The sequence below is a fragment of the Phascolarctos cinereus genome, unplaced genomic scaffold (genome assembly GCF_003287225.1).
Source record: "Phascolarctos cinereus isolate Bilbo 61053 unplaced genomic scaffold, phaCin_HiC Scaffold_9;HRSCAF=440, whole genome shotgun sequence".
In the NCBI taxonomy this organism is placed as follows: Eukaryota; Metazoa; Chordata; class Mammalia; order Diprotodontia; family Phascolarctidae; genus Phascolarctos; species Phascolarctos cinereus.
Window position 1 is genome coordinate 34,666,164 of NW_027556402.1, and position 23,037 is coordinate 34,689,200.

A 23,037-nucleotide genomic window follows, 5' to 3' on the forward strand; every position below is an offset into this window, starting at 1 on the left:
TCTGTGTGTGAGAACACAGGATTGAAACCAAGGAGTCTGAGAAAGGAGCACAGTGAGGCAGCCTTTCTGTCTTTATCAGTGAGTCAAGTCTTCATGGTGACACCTTGTGCTGGTAGAGTGTGGGGCTGGGAGTCCCAAGGACCTGGGTTTGAATTCTGCCTCAGACACTTAACAGACTTTGTTATCCTGGCAAATTGGGACCTTTCAAAGCTTCAGTTTCCCCTACCCATGATAAAATAGGCATAAGATCATCTACTCCAAAGGATTGTTGTGAGGATCAAATGAGATAATATATTTAAATCACTTTGAAAACTTTGAAACACTCTGTAAATGTCAGCTGCAATTGTTTTCATCTCAGATTTCTCCTCTAGTCATTCTTTTGCATGTATGTCCACCCATCTGAGCATTCTCTGACTCTATTTTCTAGGAACTGCTATTACTGCTGAATGAAGTAAAAGTGATAATATATGAATTAAAAAGTATTAAGCTCTAACTGTGTGTCAAGAATAGTAATGTATGTTGTTGTTCAGTCATGTCCAGCTCTCTGTGACCTCATTTAGGGTTTTCTTGGCAAAGATACTGGAGTGGTTTCCTGTTTCCTTCTCCAGCTCATTTTACAGATGAGGAAACTGAGGCAAACAAGGTTAAGTGACTTGCCCAGGATAACTCAACTAGGAAGTGTCTAAGGCCAGGTTTGAACTCAAGTCTTCCTGACACTAGACCCTGTGCTCTCTCTATCCACTGTGTCACCCTAGCTGAGTAATGTGTAGCCTGAGAAATAAGCCTAGAGTGGAGTCTGTTTCAAGCTTAATTTAGAGCAGGGGTATTAAAGTGTTATACATGAACTTTAAAAAAAAATTACATTTTAATATAATTGTTTTCCTTTGGAAGCTTATGTAATTTATTCAGTTATAGGCATTTTTAAAGAGATCCATACTTTTCATTAGACTGCCAAACGGGAGGGTCCTTAGCACAAAAAGGGTAAGAATCTCTATTTTAGAGATAGCAGAAATAATCACTATATTGGGTCCACTAAGCTGCAATGGTTTGTGACTACTGGTTTGGGTTTGAAATGTAGCCTTGCCTTCCAACTGGAGTATATTTCAAATCCCTTAATACGGAAATGAATAGGAAGGATGGGAGGAAAAAAGTATTTATGAAGCACCTACTATGTTTCCAGGCACTGTGCTAAGCACTTTACAAAAATCTCCTTTGATCCTCCGCTAACACTGCACAATAGGTTCTATTATTATTCTCATCTTACAGTTGAGGAAACTGAGACAGACTGAGGTTGGTGACTTCCCTAGAGTCACACAGTCACTAAGTGTCTGAAGTCAGATTTGAACTCAGGTCTTCCTGATTTCAGGCCTAGTGTTCTATCCACTGCAGCATCTAGCATCTTCTATGAATAAACAAAAGGAACCTCTCTTCCATATGAAGGTTATTGAAATCAGGACTTTAGTTGCTTAATGCTGCCGTATGAATCTTTCTAATGTTCACCTGCTCAAAAATCTTTAATGATTCCCCATAGCACAGCTAACCCTGACATTCCAGGACCAGCCTTCACAATCTCAGCTAATCTTCTGTTCCCGTTGGCACCAGGCTAGTATATACATTTTCACCTCCCTGGACTATTTGAGCATTCTTATTGAGTAGTCTTTCTTCCCCACCAATCCATCTAACATTTGGCAGAGTAACATTCTATTTCATATAGTTTTATTACTCAACTTTTTACAAAAATCTCCAGTGGTTCCCTATTGCCCACTAAATAAAGTCTAAAATCTTTCTCAATCCCCCTCCTATTGTATTAATGAATCAATAAAGTCCTCCTCAAAAAAAAAGCACTTTATAGCATGCTGAATGATTCCTTATGTTGTAGTTATTTGGTGTTCTCCGTCATAGCTTTCTGACTTTTCACATTCTGTATAAGAAAAGGAAAGCAGTCCTCACCCCCAGCCAAGTAAAAATATTAGCTCACTGGTACAGTGTAGAACTCCTAATCCAAGAAGCAAAAATTTCACAGAAGCAAAAATCACTCTCTGGAATACCCATGAATTAGGTCTTAGAAGAACTAAGATGGCATTTGTTAGGAAGAATTAATGATAATCAAAGATGCTTATACTGAAATCTGGAACTTGAAAGAAAAGGCAATCCAAAACACTGGCAGTTTGTTTCAGTCACCTTACAAAACATGTATCACAACTCCCTCCCTCTCTTAATTATATTTTCCATCTTCAGCTGCCTTCTTCTGACAGATTAGGGGAGTCTTTCCTTTCCTTTCTTTTCCTTCCCCTTCTCCTTCCTATTCCCTTTCCCCTTCCCCCTTTTTTCTTTTTCCCTTTCCTTTCCTTTCTTTTTTATTTGGGGTGGGGACGTTGTGCACCTAAATGGAGCCATCAGAGTTCCCAAGAGCAAGAGAAACTGGATGAGCACGTGAAACAAAACACTATCATGGTCAACACACAAGCACTGATTCTCTAAGAACAGTGTTTATGGTAAATCTTCATGTATTCACGGGATGATTAATGTTTAAAAATGATCTTGATTTCCCAATTTGTAGGAATCCAGGGTCTTAAGAACCTGGTTTCATTTGTAACCTCACGAAATTTCTGGGCCTTATCTATTGAAAAAAACTAATCTTGGGCCATTTCCCAGTAGATCAATGGACAAATGACTTGGTTTTCAAAATAATGGCAAACCATAAATAACCGTATGATAATATACTCCAAATCACTCGAGATAAAAAATACAATTTTAAAAAAGTATTAGGATTTACTTCACACTTTGAAAATTGTCAAAGATGACAGAAGATGGGAGCAATTGTTGTTGAAAGTGTTCTGCGAAGATAGACACACTGGTGGAGCTGTAGAGTGAGCCAGTCTTTCTAGATTTCTATTTGTAATTATGCAGTGAAATTGACTGAACTATCCACGTCCTTTGACTTGTCAATCCCACTACGGTGCACGTAACACAAGGAAGTGAAAGGAAGTATATAGATAGATATAGATGGATATAGACATAAATACATAGATACAGATATACCAAAATGTCCACAGTAACATTCTTTATGGTAACAAAGACATAGAAACAAAGTGACTATCCGATGACTGAGGAGTGAAAAAACAGTAGTGTCATGTGAGTATAATATTATTGGGCAGCAAGAAATGACAAATATCAGGACTTGGAAAATATGAAGATGTATATGAATTGAGAAAGTAAAATCAGCAGGATCAAGAGGATAGTAAACATAATGACAAAAACAAAATTAAAAATCACTAAAAGGAAGTTGAACTATGAGTTATTAAAAATAAAAAACTATTTTAGGTCCCAGGCAACAGATAATGAAAGAAATCTCTCCACCTCATGGTGAAGGGGTCATGGACCCACAAGGGCAGATTATTGGACGTATTGACAGATGTATTCTTTGTATCAGATTAAAAAAAATTCTACTTTGTCACAAGACAGGGTTTGAAATGATTAGTTTTTGGATTAGATCTGAGCATATAAATGCTCCTTCTGGTTCTTATTTGACCCAAGGCTAATGATTGTTGAGAGAGAAGAACATTATTAGAATTGTGTTTTGCACTGATCTAAGTTTACAAAACATTTCCTTCCACAACAATATTAGAAGGTAGATAGAACAATTACTGGTGTAAATTCAGTTCTGTTTTGCACATGGTGAATTTGAACTGCCTAAGGGCCATCCAGTCAGAGGTGCAGGAGGAAAGTTCAGGAGAGAGATGCTTACTGATGAGAAAACAGGCTCAGAAAAACTAAATGACTTGCCCATGATGGTATAAGACTCAGGTGAGTCCAAAAGATGCTTCAGGTCTAGGATGGAACACAAGGAGTCATTCATTCATAGGCCATTCAGTGGTTAACAAGCATAGTGGTGCAGTACCAAGAGCTGTCTCTAGAGTCAGAGGAACTGGGTTCAAATTGTGTATACTACCTGGACAGGTCACCCTTTTTGGGTCATAGTTTCTTCATCTATAAAATAACAAGGTTGATTAGATAGCCTCTGATGTCTCTTCCAGCTTTAATTATTTGATTTTATGAAAGGATATTAAGGAAGGACATAGCACTAGGTCACGTAAACATGCTGTTGTATCCACGTGGAATTGTGGCTAGTCAGGAGGGTGTATTGGGGAAAAGAACATATATACATACACACATATGTATGTATGTATGTATATCCTACAAGTCTCACTCTGGTGAATATTTTGTTTTGAAACCTGTATTAGTCCAGAATTCTTAAAAGAATGTGATACATTTTCATTTCAGCTTAGACAAACTATCTTCATAAAAGACTAGCTGCAAGGCAACTGATTTGATCTGAGAAATCTAGCTATTTGCTTTCATCTGCCCTACAACCTCAGTGCACTAAGCCAGGAACAAATGGATAAACAAACCAGGCCAGATAGTTAAACACTTAGAAGTTCAGGCATTAAATACCAAGTATACTTTGAGCAAATCCTTTTGGGATCTCCACTTTGCTATCTGGAAATGTGTAAAATTAGATGGCTGACTTGACACCTTTTATCTCTAACAGTGAGAGTGACACTAGATTTCAAGGGTAATCGGGGTTGGAGCCTTGGCTTTGCATCTTCCTGCCTAAGTGACTGGGCCAGTCTCTTCATTTCCTTAGCCCTTGGGGCCTTCATTTCTAGTTCTTAATCCTACAAGCATTATCTGAAAGACCTATGGAATCCAAAGAGTGAAAACAAGTTTTCTAAATTAAAAAGCATTGTGTTATAGTGGACATGGGGTCATTCAGTTAATAACCACCTATTAAGTGCCTACTGTGTGTCAGGCACTGTGCATGTTTCTGGGGATGAAAAGAAAGGCAAAAAACAGTCCTTGTTCTCAAAGAATTCACAGTCTAAGGGAGTCAGATAGGCCTGATTATTCTGAAATCATATAAGCTGCTTAATTTCTCTGAGCCTCAGTTTACCTCTCTGTAACATAAGGGAATTAGATTATCTCTAAATCCTCTTTCAGCTTCTAATGTTTTATGTTTAAATAATCACAAAAATAATTGATAAGCATAGTGATAATTGATAACAGTGAAAACTAGTCAATATTTCTAAGCTATAGTTTTTAGACTTTTATTTTCAAAATTACTTAAGATATATTTTATTGATCTCTTTTGGGTTTTTTTACATTCCCAGTTTCCCTCTCCCTTGCCCCCCTTCCCCCTTCCAAGCCATCACAACTGTGTGGGATGCCACTCAAATTAAAGAACACACAGAGGTATCCAAGGAGAAACAGAAAGTTAATTTATTATTATTATTATTTCAAACCTCGAGATTTGGCTGTCCCTCCACCCGAATGCTCTGATGAAAGGAGACACAGCACAGGAGCAAAGGACCTGATTAAATAACCCTAACGAGTACAGTCCCCCTCTCCCACCAACTGGCCAATATTTGGCTCACATTCTCAACGTACCATAGAAACTACTTAGTTTACTGAAGTAATACCAAAGAAGCAATTGAAGATGTGCAGTCAAGCTAGACACTGTAGCCAGATCCCCATTACCGAAATATAGCAACAGGTGCATCAACAAAATACAGGGGGGCTTCTTCAGGAGTTTCAGGCTTGGCAAACTTTAACTACTTAACAATGGCATAAGGGGGGGGATACTTGGGGATGAATTCCCATAAATCAGGTGATTTCTAGTAAACCAAAACTTGGGCCTGTCAGGCTGCTATGCCTGCCTTGCTGCTAAGAAGTTTTCACGGGACCCCTCATCCCACTCAGCCTTTTCCCAAACTTTAATTACACTGAGGAGTCTTCGCTGGGACATCCCATTCACATACAACAAATAAGTTAAAAAGGAAAAAGAAGGGAATAATTAACACAACTGATCAATACACTGAAAAAAAAAATCTGACATTATATGCCCCCTTTACCCAATCCCCACAAAGTAGTAGGAGAGGAGCAGAAAAGATTAATTTTTTTTAATCTGATCTCTGAGTTTTCCATTAAAGCTTGTTGTTGCCATGTCTAAATTAATTTTCACTTTTGAAGAACATTCTTGGAAGATATAACAACAAAAATAACTCTGTTTATCGACTCTCTGATAACAAACATTAGGCAAGGCAAGCAACAGAGAGATGTATGCTCAACAGAAGAACTTGTAATGGAGGAGACCCACCCTAGAGGCCAGACTGAGAGTGCATGTTCTGTAGATGTTGAAGTCTTCCAGGGGCTCCTTAATGTGTATAACACTGTGCAAATTGTAGCAAGACCCAAGACGTTGCTCTAAGATCTACAATCTACAAGGAGTGTGACCTGTCCATCCACACAGGGAAGATAAAATGGATGAAAACTGTCTATTGCCCAAATTTCAGCTGCATTTGGATGGACTCCATCCAACAGTATTGATATCTGGGACAGACAATACTGTTAGATAATGAGCTGAGTGCAAGGGAAAAGGAGAAGAAAGGAAATTGCAAAGCACTTTTGTTGGCCCCAAGCTTCCTGTGGCAGCAAAGGCTCATCTTCTCAGTATAAACATTTTACTGATTTTGTTGGATGGCGGGAAGGCTTGGAATACCATGGTCTCCAGAGAACCAAAGATAAGCATCACAGAGGGCAAGGGAAAGGCATTTGGTTGGTGTGAACAGGCTACAATACACCGGGTAATATATGATATTCAGTAAGCTTATTAAAGCTTGAAACAACACCAAGACCTTTGGAACACCCTTGGTTATATACTAGCCCATAAGGAACTCAGAAGAACATGAGTCATTAAGGAACTGTATAGCAAAATGAAAACATAGGTTAATCAAGTAGTGAATTCAAGGGAGGAAGGGTAGCCAGTCAAAATGCTCCTTGGGGAACTTTGTGATGCAGGATGTTGTGAGTGGGCTTCTACATAGTCAAATTCATTTAATTCAGTCTTGATTTTGGGATGAAATAAAATAGTAATAAGTCATTGAGCAATTAACAAAAGATTTACTTTGCCTTAATCTTGCAAGGATATGCAAAAAGGATACCATGGCTCCTACCACTCCCCCTCCATCTCCATATGTAAGCACATCACTGGACTGGGTGTGGTGAATCCCACCACATCCATCAAGAGGGGCAGTGACTCCATGTAAGTGGGATTTTTTTATGTCCTTAGGTGATCAGGTAGGGACCATTCAGTTTCCTGGGACAGCTTTTTCTCCTTTTAGGGAAAACTAATCTCTCCTTGGGGTAGGTGAGAACCCTGGAAGATATCATATGAGGAGAAAGCAAGGAAGGCCTTCAGAACATTGGGCAGACCCTGTGTAGCAAACTTTTGGGAGGATATTGATGGTGGTTGCACAGGATGGGGAGGCATGGGTCAGTTTTGATTGGCATCATTGGAGGGAACTCCTGAATCAGTGAGATCACTGGTCCATTTGGGTATTTGAGAGTATTCTCTGGGGCACCAAATGATAGGATGCTAACTTTGTTAGAGTTCAATTAACTCTCTTCTCAGAAAATTCTTAGCTCTGCTTTTAAATTTTAGCTTTCTTTCCATACAGTGTGCCATTTATGAAAGCTAAAGAGTTTGCACAGAAAAGGGGAATTTGTCTTAAAAGAGATTTGGAGACTGTCTTTTTGTTCAATATTTTAAATACTTGGCAAAGTGGTGTTCCCATATAAGTCATTGAAGATGAGTAAGTTAAAGTCAAACAGCCTGATTTATGTTTCTGACTAAAATGCCCCTGTGATATGAATGAAATGGAACATGAATTCATCACCCAGAGTCTCTCCATCGCGTGAAATCATATTGCATGGCGTTCACTTGCTGGGAGTGACTCAAGGGCAAGTGATGAGCCATTTTTCATAAACGAGATGCTACCACTCTAGATGTATATTAAGGTAATGAACATTGGCAACAATCTACTTGGACTTCTCTCCGGTTAACTGGTGTTAAGTCTAATCTTGCGCTAAGTAGTGAGCTCTTCTCCAAGTTGTGTTTTTATTATTATATTATTATTGTTATTAGATAAAATCTACTAGACCACTTGATTAGGTAAGTGAGATGACTTGTCCCCTGTCTCACTGCTTCTGTATTGTAGCATTTATTCATCTGTTGAATATTGAAGAGAGCCCAGGTTAAATTTAAGAAGTGATTTTAAAATATATATAATTTGAAAGTCTGACCATGTTGTCATTCCTCTGCTCAAAAATCTTTAGTGGCTCCCTATTGCTTGTGAGATGAAATGTCAGCTTCAGTCTAGTAGTTAAAGCCTTCCTTAGTATGAGTCCCACTTACCTTCCCAGGCATTTATACTAACTAACCTCCTTCACAAAGTTCGCTTTCCAGTCAAGTGGCCTCCAAGCTGTTCATTCCTCAGACTAACTCCTCTGAGAGGCTCCCTCCCATGCTTGGAGATGAATTCATCTTTCTCCTTTTATCTCTTGGATTTCTATCTTCCTTCCTACCTTCCTTCACAGCATCTATACAAACTTTCCTGATTCCCTAGCCATTAGCGCTCTTTCCTTCCTGAAAATGCTTTCTTTGCTTATTTTGAATCCATCCCCCACCAATTTGTATTCCTTATATGACTGCTCGCTCTAGGCTCTAGAGCAGAACTGATAGAAAAGGAAAACTGAGAAATGCCCATTCATGGAGACCATCCAAGATGGTAGCTGCAGGCAAAGGCCTGTTGTATCTCAGAGCACTGAGTGACTTTGGCTGCAGTTTGTTCTATATCCGATTTCCCAAGAGTCTTTATAATAACTAGTTGTATAAAGACAAGCATAAAAGAATGATATGTCAGAACCCATTTTCTTTGGTGAACATGCAGTGATAGTGGGCACTATAGGTACTTCATAGTAGGCAGTTGGTGATGTTCTTGGCTGGAAAGAGCCGGTTATGTTTCTTTTTATAGTGTCTTGAAAAGTTGGGAAGGGGAGGAAAGTGAGCCAGTCAGCCCTACTTAGTGCATATCCTGAATACAGCATACTTAACCTGAACGGTCATTTTTTATACCATTTCCCCCCTTCTCCTTGCTTGATTGTGCCAGGGATACAGATCACAGATGCTTGTGGAGATAAAAACACCACTTTGCCAAGCATTTAAAATATTGAACAAAAAGACAGTCTCCAAATCTCTTTTAAGACAAATTCCCCTTTTCTGTGCAAACTCTTTAGCTTTCATAAATGGCACACTGTATGGAAGAAAGCTAAAATTTAAAAGCAGAGCTAAGAATTTTCTGAGAAGAGAGTTAATTGAACTCTAACAAAGTTAGCATCCTATCATTTGGTGCCCCAGAGAATACTCTCAAATATCCAAATGGACCCGTGATCTCACTGATTCAGGAGTTCCCTCCAATGATGCCAATCAAAACTGACCCATGCCTCCCCATCCTGTGCAAGCACCATCAATATCCTTCCAAAGTCTGCTACATAGGGTCTGCCCAATGTTCTGAAGGCCTTCCTTGCTTTCTCCTCATATGGTATCTTCCAGGGTTCCCACCTAACCCAAGGAGAGATTAGTTTTCCCTAAAAGGAGAAAAAGCTTATGTGCCTTCTATGACAAAGGAAGGGCATTGCCTTCAGTCTTTTTTTTTCCACAAAATTCTTGGGTTTGGATGCCCTAGATAGATGTATTCCCTGTGTTCTGCTTTTGCTTTCTAGGCTTGCTGTAATAAAGTCAGAAAGGAGATTTCATTCCAGCCAAATAGTGTTAAAGATAGCTCATGATAAATGAGTATGCAAAAGTGGGAAAAAAGCATGAGATGAGGTTAACTATTGTTCTCTTGAGACAGGGTTGATTTAGGAGGAATATTATATGTGTGTATGTATATGAGTATACACATAGATACATGTGTTATATATATGTGTATATACATAGATATGTGTGTGTTATATATATGAATTGTATATATGTGATTGGCCTTTTGAAGGTCCTGTTTCTCTAGAATAATAAGATTGTAACAACACAGCATGAATTCATTGGCCAAGTGACCACTTACATTGCTCATTGCAACAGAAATGCATTTAATATTTTTTACATAGATGTGAGGCTTGAAATTTTGATGTTCAAAAGAGGTCATCCTGAGTGTCTGCTGTCAGTGTTAGAAGGGAGGTTTCATTGGGGGGAAAAGGTTATACTGAATACCAAGCAAGAAATTTGTATACATAATCCAGTGCCTGGCTCATAGAAAGCATTTAATAAAAGCTTGTTTCCTTTCCTGCCTTCACTATCTGCTGCTTTTAGTTCTCTATAAAGATGTGTGTGTGTGCGTGCGCACGCCAGATTCAGGACTCCTGATTTCATCTGGTGCAGTGAGAGGATCAAATGAAATTGTGTCTGTAAAGTATTTTGTAAACTCTTTGACTTCTCTGTCTATAAATGTCAGTTATTATTAGTTTCATTAAGTTTGTTGTGTAATAGCAAAGTTGTTTTCCTACGAATGGAAAACTTTATTTTTTTAGGCAATTGGGGTTAAGTGACTTGCCCAGGGTCACACAGCTAGTAAGTGTGTTAAGTGTTTGGTCTGAGACCAGATTTGAACTCAGGTCCTCCTGACTTCAAGGCTGGTGCTTTATTCACTGCACTACCTAGCTGCCCAAACTTTTTTTTTAAAGCAATAATGCAAAGCACTTAAAATGCTTTGTTTTTGTAAATCATGTAGTTTGCTCTTTTGGAACCTTAAAAATATGTTTACATTAAAATGACTGAACAAATTTAATTAACTCCTGTGATGAGATGCCCTTTCCTGTGAGGATAACAGCCACCCATTTGACATTTTTTGTTTCTGTTTTTGGTGAGGTAATTGGGGTTAAGTGACTTGCCCAGGGTCACACAGCTAGTGTCAAATGTCTGAGGTCAGATTTGAACTCGGGTCCTCCTGGCTCCAAGGTCAGAGCTCTATCCACTGTGCCACCTAGCTGCCCCTAGTTTGACATTTTTTGAAGCCCTTTCCAATTAGGGTACAATCTACCTTTCCAGGGTGATTTTGCATGACTGTTCCTTATGTATTCAGGATCTCAGGCTTACCTGTTCAACACACAATATTCATCTCCCACTTCCATGCCTCTGAGCATGCTGTGCTCCCTGCCTATTAGTTCTTTTCATCTCTACTTTCTGGAATCCTTGGCTACACAGCCAAGTTCCAGTTGTTGGAGTTTTTCCCTTATCTCTCCTAAATGTTAGTGCTCACTTTCCCCAAGTTGCATCCTCTATATTTTGCATTTCTTCCTTTATACCTAGAATTTCCCACCAGTAGAATGTAAGTGCCTAGGTTACAGAGACTCATTTTTGGTTTTTTTTCCTTTTTTTTTTTTTTTTTTGCTTTTAGGCAATTGGGGTTAAGTGACTTGCCCAGGGTCACACAGCTAGGAAATGTCAAGTGTTCGGTCTGAGGCCGGATTTGAACTCAGGTCCTCCTGAATTCAGGGCCAGTGCTCTATCCACTGCTCCACTTAGCTGCCCATGTATTTACATTTAAAAATAACTAAGAGTACAAGTCCGTTTATGGCATGACCAGAGTGGGCAACTAGGTGGCATATTAGATATATTGCCAGGCGTGGAGTAAGGAAGACTTATCTTCATGAATTCAAATCTGACCTCAGACACTTACTAGCCGTGTAACCTTGGGCAAGTCACTTAAGCTTGTTTGTCTCAGTTTCCTCATCTGTAAAAATAAGAGGGATGGGCTAAATAATCTTTAAGGTCCCTCCTAGTTGTTCCTGTTTGGTGTTAAAAAGATGTTTTTAAAAAGGATGATGAGATCATAGATTTAGGTCTAGAAGAGACTTGAGACTCTCTGAGGAAACCTAGTCCATGGGAACGGAATTTTCTTGCACAATTGAATCTCAGCTAGTGAGTTAAGGGACAGAGCTGGGACCCCCGATTCCGAACCTAGGGCTCCTGATTCCATACTCCGCCCAAAATATTGTACCTAACTCTAAAGAGTATTGTCGTCTCTTAGTACCTATAGGTTACTTCTATTGCCCAAAGCTATATAGTTTATTAAGGGTAAGGCGGTGAGCAAGCAATAGGGTTTCTACCTTTGAGTTCATGGAAGACTTTCCAATGGGCTGCTGACCACAGGCTACCTCCAGTAATGGAAGGAATTAGTTGCAATGGCTTTTAACTTTGTATTCTCCAGAAACTTTGGCTGCTTTGTTTATTTACAAAAGTAGTTAGGACAGGTACTGTGGATACCGTTCCTTGTGATTTACAGAAAACAGTTAATCATTTTTTTAAAAGAATAAAGTGTTGTTATAACATGACTAACGTGAAAATATGTTTAATAGGAATGTATATGAAGAGTCTATATCAGATTGTACGGCATCTTGAGGAGGGAGGTAGGGAGGGAAGGGGAGAAAACTTCAAACTTGAAAGCTTATGGAAGTGAATATTGAAAACTAAAAATAAATAATTTTAAAAAAGAGTAAAGTGTTAGAAAACAACTAATAATGATTTTATCAGCTATGCAAACTGGAATTTTTCTTTATCTTTCCTCCCTCTTCTTTCCTTTGTGTTTTAAAAGCTCTTTTCCTTCTTCTTTTTTTGTTGTTGTTGTCCATATTGGGTATCTAAATTTGGGTTAGAAAATTGATTTGCTTCTTTTCCTTTTCTTTTTTGAAGCTATTCATGGCTATTGAACAGATGATAGCTTTTTTAGAAATGGGAGTTAAGAGTCTCACTTTTTAAAGTTACTTATGAAACAGATGAATATAGTTTGCATAAATGTACATGGCCTCCACAACTTTAGTTTTTGTGATTAAAAATAATTAGTACCAAAAGTTATTGAAAGATCATTTTTTAAAGAAGTATTATGGGTTTTAATATAAAATTTAAATTTGAATCATTTAAATAAGTATTTAATGTGAATATACCGAAATGGCATCATATATGTCTTTATAAAGGTAACTAGTGCCAAAAGGTATATAAGCAATTGAAAATCATTTTTAAAAGAAGTATTTTGGGTTTTAATATAAAATTCAAATTTGAATTATTTAAATAAGTATTTAATGTGAATATGCTGAAATGGTATCATCTATACGGTATCATCTAATTAGCACCAAAAGGTACATAAGCAGTTGAAAGATCATTTTTTATAAAGAAGTATTCTGGCTAAGATTTGCTTCAAAGAAAAATTGAGTACATATCATCTCACCTGGAAGATAGAACCATGATGACCATCCCTTGAGATCTTGAACTAGCCATGAAATATTGTTATGTAAAGTCCTTTGGATGTTAAAACAGAGACTGGGGGAGGGGGGGAGAGGGAGAGAGAGTTCTACAGATATACTATCTGCCATTGAATGAGACCTCCTGATTTTGTAAATGTAACTAGCCCTACCTAGACCCACTAAAATCTAGTGGAGGCTTCATTCTATGCTACTTAGTTCTAGCTTCTGAGCTCCTGGCTGGTCAGTGATCACTCTAACTAGCCCTACAGACCCAGCACCCTGTTCCTGGCAGGCTATCTTCATGCCATGCTACCATATTCATAATGCCCCATTAGGCCCCCAATATACACACACACACACCCGAGTACATACTCTTTCCACCTTTAGCTCTGGGAACAATAATAAAATCAACATCACTCCTTTTGGAATTCCTTTAAAGGATGTGTACATTAATTGCCTTGACTCCATTCTTCATCCCTCTACCATGATCAAGTCACTGCTCCCTGATCACCGCTGTTCTGTGTGTGTTCTATTTCTCCATTTGAATGTAAGCTCCATGCAGGCAGGGCCTGTCATGCTTTTCATATTTATATCTCCAATACTTAACACAGTGCCTGGCACATTGTAAGCGCTTATTAAACCATCCTTCTCTTCCTCTTCTCCTTTTCTTCTTTCCCTTTCTTTCCCTTTCTCCCTTTTCCTTTCTACCTACGCTTTCGTTCTTTCCCTCTTCCCCTTCCTTCCCCTCTTAATTTTTGCATCACTTGTAGTGAACCAGTTTAATATCATGAGGACCCAACAGGGAATAGGGTAGGGTGGGGTGAAAGGTCTTGCAGTTGTGGGTGCCAGTAGAAGAGAGCAGGGGTGGCCCTTCCTTCACCCAAGCTCTGCTTATTGCATCCTGTGGATGTGTTTTCTTAGCCAACTTTTCCTGAATATTCCCTCTCATTGCTACAGCATGTTCTGCCAGGCCTAGAAGTCAGTATAGGAATTTTAGAAGAATTATTCTTCTCTTCTGTGAGGAAAACTGGACTGAAAATGACGGTAGCAGTGCTGAGCTCTGGGTCTTGAGTTTTCCTATCTCGGATAAAATGGACATGTCATTTTATCCTGTCTCTGTGAAGTCATTGGGGGAATTGATTCCCAAGGTATTCTGAAGGCTTGGAAGAAAATTCAGAACTTGTTCTTATTTTTATTTATTTATTTTTGTGAAGTGATCTGGATTAAGTGACTTGCCCAGGGTCACATAGCTAGTAACTGGTTATCATTTTTTAAGTGATTAATAATTATTAACTGCACAGGCAGAGCTTTGACTCTGAAGTCAACCTTGAGTTCAAATCCTCTTCCTGAAGCTTATAGCTCTTGTGATTTCATTCCTTCTGCTAGACACCTAACTACCTTTTCTGGCCTTTAGTATCCTTATTAATGAAACAAAGGGGTTAGATTAGATGATCTCTGAAATCTCATTTCAAGTTATGATCTTATCCTTTGAGAAAGTATATATTTAATGTGCAAAAAGATAATAGCATCAAAAACTGGGAGGAGCCCCTTAAAGATCAGCTACTTGCAGCATCCTCATTTTTGCAGCAGGGAGGCAGTCAGGGTTGAATGACTTGCTCAGGATCACGAAGCTAGCAAGTGTCTTAGGTTGGATTTGAACTCAGGTCCTCTTGACTACAGGGCTTTTTCTCCATCCACCATGCCACCTAGCTACCCCTCACATCTTCATTTTTATAGATGAAGGAACTGACAGCCAGAGTGAGGAAGCTAGTTACTTGCTCAAAGTCATGGGGGAAGGAAAGAGCAAAGCCAAGATTTGAATTCAGTTTCAGGTTTGGAGGCGTATTCTGGCAGTCGATTGGTGTTCATTTCACTCCAAAAGGCATCCTCACACAGGGCTTCCTCATGACATTAGACTGATAGTTCCCATATCATTTAGAAATACCATAGAGTTGTGAAGTAGTGGTTTTATGTTTCCTTTGTAGAGGAATTAAGTGTTGATTCTAAATCTTTGAAACTGTATTCACTGCAAATTAACCTTCCTGGGTCTCAGAATGAGGTCAACCTTTTCTAATTTTTCAGATGAGCTAAGTGTGCCTCCAACGCTATATGTGTTGTGTTTTTTTTTCTTTTGGCCAGGTAAAAGCATTGCTAGGTGTTGAATGTTTTTTTCTTTATATTAAACTCAATCTATTTGAAGTCCATGTGACATTGTGTGGAAAGTGCCATTTTTGAGCCAATGCTGCCCACAGATGACTACATTGCCTTTTTCCTGGAGTTAGTTCATTTTCTATTTAAATACTAGTGCTCTTTCTTTATTCTCTTACTATTTTGGCAAAACCATTAGTATTTAGGTTGTTTACAGGGTTCTTGAAAGATAATGTTTTCAGGAAAATTATAAACCCAAGTAGAGGCATTGCTAAAACAGGAGAAAGCTCCAGTTGACATCCTACATCATTCTATCTCCAACTCCTTTTGAGGATCTCATTTCTAGATCAGGATTGTTAATCCTATACCCAAGTTGGACGGAAGGGCAACATTTCTCCATCATCCATTCAAATTCCCTTTACTGGCTAGGGAAAGCATCTGTGATGCCCTGGCCATGCCTCATGTAATCCAAACTTTTCAGCTCCCTGCAACACAGAGGAAATATCCTTGTGCTGTTACCAGGCAGGGGTCCCAAGCATTAAGAGTGCTGGTCAGAAGAAATTCCACTGGGGCACATGGCTGTATTGCTCTAAGCCATTTAAATCTGTCTTTTTTTTTTCCTTCGGTGATGACAGTGATTAAACATTAGAACAGGCTGCCAAGGGCCTGCCCCTTGAGATCTTTGAAAATGGGATAGATAATTAACTGTCTATATCCACCTTGAATGCTCTCAGCTTTCCAGTGTACAGTTGGGGACTTGAACTGGATAGTATCATAAATTATATTCTGTTGTAAAATGCTTTGTGTCCTTCCTCTCACAAACTCCTCACTGCCACCCCATGAGATAGGTGTGACAGGTATCATTATCCCCATTTTAAAGATAAGGAAACTGAGGTTTGAGATGGTAAGTGACTTGCCCGTGATTGGGGGATTCAAGCTTCATCTCTCCTGACTATACAGCATTCTTTCCACCCCCCCCCCAATTCTCCAGTATACCATCTTCTACTACTGTGACTTGTTCCTAATTCCACACATAAGTGCATGTTTGAAAAGGACAGTGGGACTAGAACTCAGGGATTCAGAAGACACGGCTTTGAGTTCCAGATTTACCGCTTACTAGTCATTTGACTTTGGGCAGGTTGCTTGCCTTCCTCTGAGTCTGTTTCTGTTTTCAAAGCAGAGGTCGTGAAAGAAAGAAAGAAAAAGAAAGAAACTCACCCCCCCACCTGCTTTTAAAATTAGAACACTGTAAATGTGAGTTGGCTAGTGGTCTATTTGTAAATTATTACCTTACCTTACTCCCCATCATGTTTGTCAGCAAGCAAGTTAAAAAAACTAAATGGCTCTCTTTTATATTTATTCTATGCTGTAAGTCACACATTTTAAATCATTTGACTGGAAAGTAATGTTATTTTAGATTTTAAAAATTAATATTTGAGGGTGTGACAGCCTAAGAGACACCATTTTGCTATAGTTTCATCATTTTAAACAGTTTTCTTCCTAATGAATCAACAGTTGACTTGACTTGATTAGATACAGCAGATTCTATCGTACAGAAACTCAACTTCCTCTTTATGGGAGGAAACCTTTTGATTGATAGGTGATCAAAATGTTGTTATGATAATGTCTAAAGTGATTACAGCCCTATATTGGGCTAAATGATTGCCTTGTATGTTAAGGGTGCTATAATTTTGATGTTTGTAGTCACTGAACTACCGATCACTTTGTAAAGGCCTCATGTAGTGAGTTAGTTAACCAGCATTTGTGTTCCAAGCCCCGTGAAAAGTGCTGGAAACCCTACAGGCTAAAAGCTCAAAGTGTTGCCATGGCAAAGCTGAAGTTTTCAGTCTCTAGTCTTTGGAATTTAGGCCGGATTTTGGATTTGGGGGAATTGTTGGGTAGGTCTGTCATCCTCTAACCAGACTTGAAAGAAGAATGACAACTTGTAGCATGGATCCTCCTGGCCCGTGAATCCCTTTGTATTGTGAAGTACAAAAAATTTATGCTGTAGCCTTTGAAATGGCTCAGTTGGGTGAACTTTGGTTTTGGTGGGGTTTTTTTACCCCTGTTTTATTCATTATATTTGTTTATTGAACCTTTTCATTACCTCCATTTGGTCAAAAGGTTATCAAAGTAAGCCCAGACCAGTAATAAGATATAGCACAATGACCTAAGTCTTTTAGAGTCTCTGAAGACCTCTAAATATTTCTAGGAATGCCTCTCACTCCACAGAGGCAGGGATGGGGCCATGGGTGTGGGCTACTCTGTATTTCAGACTTGTGGGCTTATCTTGATTAGTTTTATTGAACTATTCTTTCCCTCCTCTGTTCTCCTTTGTTATAAGAGTCTTTGATTGTCTGGTGGGGGGAGGGGGATACATTGGGAAATCCACATGACCTAAGAACAGAGGTATCAATGATATTTTTTTAAAAAATAGCAGACTGCAAAAATAAGTGTTCTGGGATTCTTGTTGCACATAATCCTTGGACACATTTTACTGAGTGATAATGAGATTGTAGGATACAGTAGAAAGAGTGTGAGCTTTGGAATCAAAAGACCTGGTTCAAATTCTGCCTTTCTCATTTGCCTCTAAGACTCTGGACCTTCCCCCTGTCTAGGCCTTTGTATTTTTTTTTTTTGCTTTTTGGTGAGGCAGTTGGGGTTAAGTGACTCGCCCACGGTCATGCAGCTAGTAAGTGTCAAGTGTCTGGGGCTGGATTTGAACTCGGGTCCTCCTGACTTCAAGGCCAGGGCTTTATCCACTGCACCACCTAGCTGCCCCCTTTGTATTTTTTAATGTGTAAAAAGTAGGGGGTTAGTCTCTAGATAGAGCTAAAAGGCACCTGAGAGTCTAAACCTAGGGTCCTATTATCTCCTGTAAGGAGCTGATTGAACAGACAGTGGGATGGCTTCAGTACATGCTGTTTTATAATACACTGAGTCAATTCAAGTCACAGGCATTTATTAAGTACCTACTCTGTGCCAGGCCCTGTATTAAGTGCAAGGAATAACAAAGAAAGGCCAAGATAGCTCTCACTCTCAAAGAGCTCAGTCTAAAAGAGTAGAGGACATGTGAACAACTATGGACAACTATGGACAAACAAGCTATCTACGAGACAAGTTAAGGATAACCAACAGAAGAAAGAACTGGGTATTAAGGGGGAATCTGGAAAGGCTTCTCAAGGAAGATGAGATTTCAGGTGGGACTTGAAGGAAGACCGGGAAGCCAGGTAGAGATGAGGAGAGAGTGAATTCCAGGCATGGGAAACAGACCTGAAATCATGAATGAAGTCACTATAGTAGTGAAAACCAACACTGTTGCTTTCAGAATTGTTCTCCTTAATCCAGAACCTGAAAGAAACTAAATCATCGTCAGGCACAGATTAAGGGGGCAGATGAGTGGAAATCATGGCTCCTAAACCCAAACACTATACTTTATTGCTCTGAATATAAGCCATACTTTTCTTCCCCAAAATTTGGTTAATGCAAATGTTCTCATTAAGAAAGTTCAGTGAAAGGGACAAAGATGGAGAGAGTAGTTATGATAAAAATCAATAAAACATCTTATTAATTGAAAGAAATAAGCTTTTGGGGGAAGTACATTTTCAGGCAAAAATCTGATCATTATTCAGTGTATATATAAGTATATTTATATATCTGTATAATATATGTATGTAATTTCCTTTCAAAGAACTTATATTTTAGGGATACAGCTTAAAGTCAGAGCAATAACTGTAGTTTATAGACCCCTCATGCTGGATCTGGACACATAAGGCATGATTGATGATTTTTGTTACCTATCTATTACTAATAGAATGATGGACCTCCAGATACCTAAGTATCCTGAGCCTCCCAAATTGCTTCATTCAATCCTGGTTAATGGTGAAATGATTTGTGTGATTTCTCTCCCTATGAAAGACTGAAATTCACATTGTTGAAGAAGCAGATTTTTCAAAGTGAAAAAAGAATTGCTTAAAAAACTGAATTTTTCATTTATGTTCGTAGAAACATCATCTGTATACACTGCTCACATGGCTTTATTTGTTTCTTTCAGTTCTTGGGCATAGCGTTTCTTGGAATTGGACTCTGGGCATGGAATGAAAAAGTAAGTTGAATATAATGATATTCCTTCTTTTGGTGGCGCTTACAAATAGTTTGCTTTGTTCTGTATTTTCTGTTTTTTCTCATTAACAGTTGTGTATAAAGAAGGACACTTAACAATAAGTAAATGTTCTTAGAGATAATTTGTATCTTTTTAAAGATTGCTGAAAAAGAGGGTCCCAAAAGACAGCTGCACCAAAACAATTACTGGCATAACTAACATATCTTATATACAAATACATGTGTTTACATAAATATACACACATGTACACAGGCATATATATTAAAATTTTGTCCTCATCCTAGAAGTAGACCCTATGGATTTCAGAAATAATGATGGATCAACCATGCAAATGTTTATTAAGCACCTACTAAGTGCTAGGTGGTTAGGATATAAAGATTTTTAAAACACAACTCAGCCCTGCTCTCAAAGACCTTAAGAGTGTTCAAAGCATAAAAATGCTTTTATAGTAGACCATGGTGTTAGATAAATTGAAAGAATTAAAGAAAGGTCTTTGATAGTATTGAAAGCAAGAACTATTATTAAAGATGTATGTATGGTATGGAGCACTTTGTAAATATTAAGGAAACAACATAGTGTGGTGGGAGAAGTTCACATTAATAATTTACATTATGAGTGCTTGGTGCTGATTGTTAAGCATAAAAAATGTTGCTCGGAACTTATATCTAAATCCTGTAAAATGAAGGAAAATCTGGAAATATTGGATGTTGTAGTTCTAATGAATTCATTCATTTGGTTTGCCATGTAATTGACTTTTGAGAATTCCACCTACCACTTTCCAGGCCTTTATTTTAGGTCACATCTAGGATTTTAATTTTCACAGTTTAATCTTTCCTGTAGTGAGCTTGGAATCCACAATTAACTATGAGCTCTTTTCTCTTAGAAATCTGATATTACCATGGTATTTCATCTGTCCATGAACTTCCCTGATTAATATATACTATTAAATCTTTATTAGTTGCTATATTGGAAGAATGAGAGCTACTAGGTGAACAACTATTCTAGTTAGATCGATATTAGTTTAAATTTCACTTGGTCAATCACCTACTACCTATCCTTCCCCTATTTTCCTTCCTGACCCATCCTTTGCCCAAATCAAGAACTAAGGAATTTTCTTTTGAGGGCTAACATCTACCTTAAAGAGCATAGTCTTATCTAGTGGACTGCTTTCTAATCCAGAGACTCATAGCACTTAAAACTGGAAGACATCTTAGTGATCATCTTGGCCAGTGACTACTTTTTACCAATGAGCAAACTGAAGCTTTAGAAGAGTGAAGTGACTCTCTGCCTAAGGTTACATGGAGAGGAAGCTGAAGATTCTGGATTGGAAGCTCCAGCCTCTGACTGTAAATCCGGTGCTCTTTTCTGCTATAGGCGTTCACAAAATGTAATGGGATAATGGTGGATAGATGGATGGATGGATGGATAGATGAATGGAGGGAGGGAGGGATGGATGGATAGAGCTCATAAGATAATTAACATATTCCTGGGCACTTCTGAATTCCAATTTGCTCCAGTATTGATTTGTCTATACTAGATTGAAGATTTACCTGGAAGTAACAAAACATATCAGTTTTTCAAGCCTTTGTCTCGGTAAATGCCACACAGTGCAACTTAAACTACATGTTTCATTAGCTTTGGGAATCAGCTTATCATAGAATCTAAAAATAATTGTAAGGTCTTTTTGCGTTAAGTAATTGGCTATTTTTAAGTGTGTGTGTGGGGGGGATGTCTTAATAAGACATATTAAACTGTCTTTTATTTCACCATCTGGTCCATGGCTTCTTTGGATATAATTACTATTTCTTCCTATCAGTGATGAAGGTTCAAAGTAAGGGGCATTCCAACTAATGGGGGAAGGACATAAAATCTTTACAGAGTTGACCACTCTGAGTCAGATACACTTAGTTTCTTCCTGTACAAGTATCAAATTTAACACTTTTTTTGTTATTGATGTTGAGGGGTAGTCAGGATCTGTGAACTCCTGTTGTGGAAACTCCCTTCACCAATGCAGAGCTACTACTTGTCTCCGTCCTGTAATCTTAGAGTTACATGGTGCAGTGTGTGGTTAAGTGACTTAACCTTAGGGTCACACAGCCAGTATATGTTAGAGGGAAAACCTGAACCCAGGTCTTTTGGATTCTCTTCACCCCCATACTGCACTATCTCCTTCAAATGTCTTGCTGCTCAGAAAACTTCTCTTCCATCTTTGTCATTCTGCAGGATTTTGAGACCAGCTGCCATGTCTTTTTAATTAGCCTATGGTATGTAGCTTTTAGTTGAGTGGCATTCCTAATTAGTTGGTAAGGATAGTTCTCCCCTCTAAATCAGGAAATGCTTGTTTTTCTCAGTGGGAAAGGGAAAGGTGTTCTACTGGCTCCCTCTTTCCCTTGGTCACTACTGCATCCCTACAAAAAATCCTAGATCCATCGTGCTGCTAGCTGTATTAAGAAGTGATAGAAAAGTGGTTCTGGGGATAACTCTAAGCATCAAGGTAGTTCTATGGTCCACTGTGGATAGAGCTATGCGGGGAGATATGAATTAGTCCAGCTGCTCTAGAAAATAATCTTGAATTGTACCGAAGAAGTCACTAAACTGTATGTACTCTTTGGCTCAGTTATACCATGAGGTGTAACAGTCAAGGGAGGTCAAAGAGGAGAAGATCCCATATATGAAAGTATATTTATAGCAGCCCTATTTTTGAACGCCTGATTTTTTATTGAAATCTTTTGTTTTTTACACTGGGTTCTTAACAAAATATATCCTCTCCCTCTGCCCCTAAGTGAGCCCATCCCTTGAAGTAGGGAATAAAAAAGAAAGAGGAGAAAAGAAAAGCCACTTTAACAAAACTAACATTTCAGTTGAGTCTGACAACAAATGAAATGTTTCCTTCCCATCATTTCCCCATCTCTGCAAAAAAAAAAAAAAGGGAGAAGGTATAAAACCCGAGTTTGAATACTACTTACTAGTTGTATGACCCTGGACAAGTCTCTCAACCTCTCACAGTCATAGTTTTCTTATCTGTAAAAAGTGGATAATGATGTCAGTTACCTCACAGTGCTAGTTCTGAGACTCACCTGAGATAATATATGTAAGTGCTTTATAAACTTTTAAGCACTATAGCGATTGTTATTTAGATTGTCAAAATTACACAGTGTTCAATTTCAATTTTTGTTCATTCCATTTACATTTTTGTAGTAATTATGCTATTTTCCTACTTCTTCACTCCACATCAATTTATGTGTCTTCCCATGCTTCTCTGAATTCTTATTCATCGTTTCTTATAGCCCAGTGATATCTCTTTACATTCATTTTCACGGTTTGGCCATTTCTTCATGGATGGCCCTGTAGTTGTTTCCATTCTTTGATACTTCAACAAGTGGATAGCAACACTTTTCGCAGTAATAAAGAACCAGAAAGGAAGTGGGTGCCCATGGATTTGGGAATGGCTGAACAGATTGTGGTACACTATATCAAATTGTTCTTCATCTGAGAGAGGGAGGAAGAGAGGGAGAGACTTTGAAATTCAAACATTTTCTAAAATTATTTTTACAGGTAATTGGGGAAAACAAAATATTATTTAAATAAAAAATTAAAAAATACAACAAATTGTGGCATGTGAATGTAAGGGAACA

General features: G+C 38.4%; 1 protein-coding gene across 1 annotated transcript in view; it reads left to right on the top strand.

Annotated features, from left to right (window-relative positions):
- Positions 1-23,037, top strand: part of TSPAN5 (tetraspanin 5) — a 219,165-nt gene that overhangs the window by 146,253 nt on the left and 49,875 nt on the right. Inside the window, exon 2 of the mRNA XM_021008377.2 lies at positions 19,334-19,384. Within this exon, the coding sequence (XP_020864036.1) occupies positions 19,334-19,384 (51 nt within the window). The remainder of the gene's footprint in view (positions 1-19,333; positions 19,385-23,037) is intronic.